Genomic DNA, 7,595 nt, shown 5'->3' on the forward strand with positions numbered 1-7,595 from the left:
CCGATGAAAAGAGCTGGATACGAAACTGGTCAATGTACTGTACTCCATCGGTGGTGATAGTAGCGGCTGCAGCAGCCGTGTCACCATTGGTAGAGATAGGCGGAAAGGAAAGATAGAAGACCGTGAGCAGATCCTCAACAACTCAAAGAACCCTCTCTCCGGTCTGCTGTCTTCCATCTGATCCGAGGAAAAAACAAATGACTCGTGGACGTCCTACAGCGAAATTTGACAGATTCATCGTAGCCTGCCTTTATTCTTTCGTCAATAGCGCTCCTGCAATTAAAACTAACATTACGTTTCGTTTATCAAGTCTATTGGTTGAAATAGATGTGCTGAAGGGCGCCACAAAAGGCTCCGAAGAAAATTTCGTGCAAAGGACACATGTCACAGATACGTGACGCCAGACGAACACACCTCAAACTGCAGCAAGAGTAGGTAGGTTAAAAAAGCAATGCATTTCATGGGTGTCAAGTGATTAATAGACTGCCCCAAAGGTTACCTGTTCGTTCTTGCAACCGTTCGGGAAAAATATTCTCACAAATTAGGCCTTGTGACGAGTCACGTTGATTTCACAACTGTGCAAAGCAGCAAAGAGTCCAGGCTACGGAGATGTTAAAGGGTTCGAATGTTCCACCTACTATTCACACTCAATATCAACAATAAGGCGCATTTAAGACAAACACAGAAACTCGATGGATCGACTGATCATAGCCGAGAGATGCCTATTGTGGAAAGGGAATTCATAGCTGCGCCAAATTCTCCTCCTTGGCCTTTCTCTGATCGCCTGATATTACTGCCTCATTCACAGGAGAGCCACATAGAATCGGATGCTTAATCATTGAGTTATTGTCAACGACAATCAGAACTAGTAGCATTTAATTGGAATTCACGTCATAGGAAATTGGAAGAGCATGTAAACTATCAACTAGCTTTACCAACCTCATGTAAGTTAGAGGCTCCTTCATATACATTAATGTAGGCAGATAAGGAGAGTCATGATCATCGCCCACCACAGAGACTCCTTCCTCATCACTCAATGTCGTCGTCATCGGACTCCACACGACAGCGTCAGGTGATCAGATCGCATCCCTACCGAATGCTATAGATGCGCACCGAGAGTATGCAGAAGAGTAGACGATTAGTAATATGTAGAAGGAGTAGAAAAAAGGCTGGAGAGCGTAAGGATAAAGAAGATATTTAAAACATTTTTGAGATTTTAATGGGAGACAATTTTGACAATAGTAGGCAGCATTTGTTAAATGTTATGAGACAGGCGGTAGTGGACAACGAATGACGGAGCAATGAGCGTTTTGATGGAAGTCGCAATTTTGGATACGGACTGGATTACTGAAGGCGGTGGAGGAGAATGAGGATGTAGAGACAGACGAGGGTAGGCGATCGTAGGATGCCGTGGAGAGGAATGCTCAACGGGGGAATGGGATTTCTATGTCAGCGCCATTTGTGGTTGTCTCGATGGCAGTAGTAGTGGTTGTAGAGATGAAGGCGATAAGACGAGAAGATGTCCACCTCCAGGTGCAAAGGCATCCAGAATGAAAGAGACCTCAACTCCTATGGGCGCCGAGTCAGTATGAAAGTAAGTTACTCACAAAAGCTGGACAATGGGATTGCCGAGTGCACTACTGGTGGTAGACGTAAAACAGAATGGAGTATTATGGAGACTCGTTAGTGGAGTTCCAATCAGAGTAGCGAATTTCGGGTGTGTTAGGGTAACTTATGGGCGATTTGACTTCTTTAGGAGCACAATTTGGAAGTGTAGTTTATCTATAGCGTTAGTGATTAACGAGGTGAAATATTAACTAGTCAGTGAGCAACCGTTGATGCTTCGGAAGAAGGACGGCTCCAAAAGTAAACTGTGTACTGTTGTGGATGCAAAATGTGCAAAATGTAATGTCCTTTTGAATGGTCAGGTAATTAGTGTAGGGAAATTGGAGGATGAAAAAAGGTGCACGTAAGAGGTAAATTAGGAGCTGCAAAGGGCATTTTCTGTTTTTATTTGGCAGTCTTGGAACCCTTTCCTACGCTAATGCCAACACTTTACCTCCATATCAGTCGAGGTTAGTACATCATAGACATCCTCCACAAGGCGACCGTGAATTGTGCTGCATTAGATAAGGCGAGACTGGTACAACAGTTTGTTGCACAGTCAATTCGAATACATTGCCAATTGTGTCATATTTTTGGGCTGGGGAATCAGCTAAAATATGCCTGGTCACATTTTCCTATTTGTAATTACCTTATTTGTCGGTGCTCCTCAACTTGCCACAAAATAAACATTTCAGGTGTGGTTATTTTATCTTAATAACATTCTGCAGTAATGTGAACAAAGGTAACGCTTGCTACTTAGAACAGTTCAGGTCCACTTTACTTTACGGATTGTAAGTTTGAGGACGTTGAACATTATTATGATTGTTGGCGAAGCGAGCCTCTGTGTAATCACTGACATTGAAATTTCACCTCATTTACATTCATACTCTCTGCGAAACCGTTGAAGTCCTCAATGCAGTTATTTGTACTAGAGGGAAGTTGACCATTTGCCTGCGTTGGTTGGGTGGCCACGAGTCGGTGAGTTGAGGTGCGCCCCCTCAAGTTATTCCTTGTTATCCTGCCAAAGACCTTAAAAAACTGTCGAGAAAGGCTTTTTACTGCTCATAACAAATTGGTAGCTACGCAAATTTGTGAGCTTGCGTCACATGAGGTAGAATAGGATAGCGCAAGTAGAGGGGTGATATTCATTTATTAACCTTTGGCCGGTCAAATAAAACCGACAACTAAAGGGCCATGACACACTATAGACGAATTCCTTGGACGTGCGCATTTGATACGAGAGTGCTTTACTTTATTAGATTAACAAACTTACTCAATAATTAGGTGATTAATAATCGTGGTTGTATTTGAAGGCGAGGAGTGTAGTTGTGGGCACAAAGTGATGTTCTCATAATTGGTCAGTCATTTGGTGTGGTGAAATAAAAGATGGAAGCAGTTGAGTGTAAAAGGTGACTTAATAGTAGCATGGGCCTCGTCGTTCGTGTAAACTTCAGGCCATGAATTTTGAATCTCATTTGCAATGAGGTTATATTAGACAATGTTTTGCGTTTGCTTGTCTCATGGAAATCCGTAAAACTCACTCGAGAGCATCCACTACGCCCCGCTTTTCTTTGTTTCTACCACCAATCATGCATTCCACAATCCCATTGTCTAGCTCTTGATCTTTCATTCGTACGTCAATTAAACACTGACTCAGCACAAATAGGGCATGAGGGCTATTTATCTCTGGATGCATTTGCACATGGAAGTCGACATCTCGTTTTACCACCGTTATCTCCTCAGTCACTACCACTGCTATCGAGGCAGCCACAGCTGGTGCTGACTTAAAGATCCTCTCCCCCATTTGAGAATTCCTCACTTCAGCTTTCATTCAGTTTCTTCTACTCACATCCAATCTCCCACATCTTTACACTTTTTCAGGTCTCCTTAACAGCCTTCTATCCGAGTGTGTTCTGACCTACCCCATTGTCGTGTAGAGCTCGATAAAAAAGACAGTGATTTGCGAAGACATAGTCCCGTTGTGATCTGTCTGACTAATGGCCAGAAATGAATGAGCAGGCGGGGTAGCATCACCTGTCATCCCTTCCTGGTGGGATGCACTTCTATCCCATCGTCATCCGTAGCCACTCTAACTCCACTTTCAACGGATGAGCTATCGATCGTCCAACTAAGGACAATGGCGATAGAAGTGAAGGCTGTTGTTAAGGCCAATTTAGATGATAGGGGAAAGGAGCAGGAATCAGAGGCGGATATTGATGTGAATGTGCAAGCAGTGAAAACAGAGCCAAAATAACAATACCAGAAACTGCACCTCAAAATGCCTTAGTAAGTAACTTACCTCGAGCAATCACCTCAATACACGCACGTCTAGGGTCATATTTTGTGCAATACTCTAGCATTTTGAATAATGCAAGTAAAGCCAAGTCAGTCAATTAGTCCGTCGAACAATCATTTAGCCGGCAGGCAGGTCAGCCAGCAAATTAGATGGAGAATACGATAAATGAATGAGCGAAAAGATAATGCGACAGAATGAACTTATGAATGATTGAAAGAATAGACGAATGTAGCTATTTGATGCTTACAGCATGGTTTTGTAGATGGCCAGATAGTAAGTCAATAGATGATTGGATGGCGAATACAGGGATAGGTGCATTGAGATAACCAAAGGTAGATGAATGATCGGGAGACGGGTATTAATGCTTATCTTAACTCCTCAGCCTAAAGCTCAGTCACTGCACATTTCTTATCTTAGCCACTAACATGCAGCCCTTAACTATCACACGTCCTTTGGTACGTTTGTAGTCTGATGGTGGTAACGAATCTCTGCAAATACCTTGCGTGAATAAGGACTATAGGTGGATTGCATCGGTGATATTTAAGCAATGCAATTTGTCCAACACTCGTGACCATCTGAAGAATCACAGATCTGCCTGATAGGCACGTATGCCATGGTGAGCGAAATATAAATGAATTCTACTGTACTAGCATCTCATTTTTTACCTATTTTTAATTGAGGTTTTATCAGTATGATTTCATTCACTTTTAATTCTTTACTTACTTGGCCTAGAAAAGCCAGTAATTCCCTTCTCTTGTAAGATTAACATTAGAGTTTTACAGCTAGTTGCAGTAATAACTAATCAATGCTAAATTCTACCTTTTCAGGTTAGTATGATTTGCATATTAGCCTAGGCTGACACTATTTTTTACCTAATCGCATTATGTATGTAGCGTCCCGAGACCCCCTGAAGACGAAAGAAGACGCAACACTCGGGCAGAATACATATATTCAGCACAGAGAAGGTGTTTGGGGTATTGACATGGCCCAAAGGCCGGCCCACCCAGCGAGGTACAAGAAGGTCAATTCTAAGTACAAAAGTGTTGTACAAAGGGTTGTTTTTGCACCAAGTCGTGAGTACATGACTGCGCGAAGGTGACTGTTGTGCAAAAGTCATTCACTTGAGAAATGCACCAAAATATAAAAATATCTTCAATTTTTTAGACTAGTATTTGCAAAAAATAACTATAAACGTGTATTTGAATGAATTTTATTGTAAAAAGTCACATGAAAAGTTGATATGTAATATTAATGTTGTTTTAATGTACCTTTCAGGGAGGAGGAAATCAGGAAATTCGAATCTCGTAACCGGATCGTCCTCTTCCGTACCTCGTGACTGCGGTTTCCCTCCTTCTTGGTTACAGCAATCAGCTTCCATAGTCGATGCATAACCGCAGACTGCCGACATTCTTCTTTACCAGCGCTATAGGAGAGGCCCATGGTGACTTGGATGGCTTTATGACATCATCCCGGAGCATCTCTTCAACCATACGGTTTTCTTCTTTTAGCAAAGGAGGTGGAATACGTCTATGTGGTTGCCAGATAGACCTAGCTTCACCAGTATCAATCTTATGCTTGACAATATTTGTTCGTCCCAGTCTTGCACCTTGCCATGAGAAGATTTTCGCATACTTAAGTAGGAGCTGACGGAATTCTTTTCTCTCGTAGTTGGAAATGTGAGTCAGCTGCGCACAAAGGTCATCCAGATTGTTCACGGAAATGGCTGCAGCTTCAAAAGGACGTTGAAGATGTCATCTGCTTCGTCTTTCGGTGGAGAGGTATCTGTGTTGACCCCGTTGGCTGCGTGAGTGGAAAACGTTCCTTCTGCAAAATCTAGGACGGTTTTGGTGTAGTGTAGGAAATCGGCACCAAGTATTACGTCCCAGGCCAGTTCTAGACACACGATGAATTTTACTCCCCAAGTTTCCTTCCCTATGCAGACTTTTAATGGTGTCCCTCCATCGACTAACATCTCCCTTCCCTCTGCTGAAGGCAATTTTGTAGAAGGAGAGAGGATCTTAATCCTGTTACAAAGGGTAGGGAGGGCTTGGAGGTTCAAAATTGACTTAGCTGCACCGGAGTCGCGAAAACTACAGGAGCGTCCTTCAAGTTTGCCAGGGACCCTCATATAAGAATGGGAGCCATTTGGGAGTAGACAGGAATGGGAAAAGGAAAGCTCACCTGGTCTGGGGGTATAGCACGGGAAGGCATGATACGAGGATGCTACATTTGACCAGTTTTGCGGTTTCCGGAAAATCGGGGCCCCCGGAGTTTCTGCAGCTTCTTGGTTGCGAGCTTGACCAATTGGTCGAGCGAGTTAGTCTTTGCTTCGCAGAGCTTCTCAGTCAAGGCGGAAGGTCGGACTCCGTGTTTACACGGAACCGTAACCCAAATTGCGATCATGTTTGGAGGACAGCCGCGGAACGCGCATTTCCTCAGGAGATGGAGGTTCCTGGCGTACTCTTCGTCGGCCTCATCAGCTTTTTGAAAACGCTGAAAGAAGTCCCTAGCCAGGGTTTGTTCCTCACGATCGATAACAAGTTGAGCCAGTGTATCACAGCATTTGTCAACGTCGGTGTCGTGGGTGATGACGGCTCCGATTGCGACCACGAATAAATCATGAGGAAGAGCGCGAAGGATAAGAGGTACTCTTTGACAACGGGAATAGAGAGGAAGGTTGAATTTGGCAGTTAAGAGCCACTCTTCAAAATAAGTATCTTCCCTGAAAGGAGGTAGGTCTGCGGGCGATGCCACCAGTGTAGGGCGAGACTCATCGGTCTCCGCTTCCCTGTTGCTAGCGTTCTTAGACAAGCCCGGTTGATTCATTTTGGACATATTTATTAAAGATGAAAAGATGTAGAGGGAAAATAAAACGTTTAAGAAGGAGGAGATTTGCAGCCACTTGGTATAGGGAGAGGCTGATCCGGTCACGAGATCCGAATTTCCTGATTGCCTCCTCCCTGAAAGGTACATTAAAACAAAATAAGTATTACAGATATGCCAATGAATATAATTCACAACAAATGCAAAAATAGGGAACGACTTTTTTAGGATTGTATGAAACTTTTTGGTAGGGTCGTAATTATATGCGATAAGTAATTTTAAATAAAAATATGTAGCTTGTTCCTGGTTTATCTCATTCACTTTGACCCTTAGACATTTTAAACGAACAGATTAATTCGTTGCGTTATTTTGAGAGCTGACAAAAATTGGCACGTGTTCATGGCGGCTTGGATACGGAGCTCTTCTTTGCCTCCAGGAATCCTGATACCGAATTTATGTCGAAGTTAGTACAGATTGCTCTCGTTTTCCCTCAGAGGCACATTTAAACAACACAAGCATGCTACAAGCCTTTTGTCTATCAAGCAGAGGCTTCTGTGCTACCCCTTTAAGTTATCGTTCTGTATGCCATTCTATGGTTTTCTTTTTTGGGTTGGCAAGCAAAACCTCATCTTTGAATATCACTGGTGGAGTACCTTTTTAGGGTTGCATCATGGTGTGTTGAAAAGGCATCGGTGAGGTACGGAGATGTGGGTTTCGAACGAAGCAGTTTGTAGACGGCAGCACTTCCACCACGCATACTCTATCATTACTTTTTAAAAAGCCTATTTTGGGCCCTTGCTCTTTCAAAAGTTAACTATGTTAGCTGTCAGTAGTGATTCATACTGGTAGTCTATTGCAAAGTCATTATTGA

At 43.1% G+C, this 7,595-nt stretch overlaps 2 protein-coding genes across 2 annotated transcripts; both read right to left on the reverse strand. All coding sequences in view use genetic code 11, as the record gives it.

The window, feature by feature from the left end:
• Window positions 1-1,344: 1,344 nt before the first annotated feature.
• EGR_10221 (hypothetical protein) lies at window positions 1,345-3,409 on the reverse strand (the record flags this gene model as incomplete). The annotated part of the gene is made up of 2 exons (XM_024499470.1): window positions 1,345-1,444; window positions 3,147-3,409. 2 exons carry the CDS (start codon window positions 3,407-3,409, stop codon window positions 1,345-1,347), a joined length of 363 nt encoding a protein of 120 aa, XP_024346107.1.
• A 2,715-nt stretch (window positions 3,410-6,124) lies between these two features.
• On the reverse strand, window positions 6,125-6,727 carry EGR_10222 (hypothetical protein; the record flags this gene model as incomplete). The annotated part of the gene is made up of 1 exon (XM_024499471.1): window positions 6,125-6,727. One exon carries the CDS (start codon window positions 6,725-6,727, stop codon window positions 6,125-6,127), a length of 603 nt encoding a protein of 200 aa, XP_024346108.1.
• Window positions 6,728-7,595: the final 868 nt, after the last annotated feature.

Source organism: Echinococcus granulosus, assembly GCF_000524195.1.
Source record: "Echinococcus granulosus chromosome Unknown EG_S00200, whole genome shotgun sequence".
NCBI lineage: Eukaryota > Metazoa > Platyhelminthes > Cestoda > Cyclophyllidea > Taeniidae > Echinococcus > Echinococcus granulosus.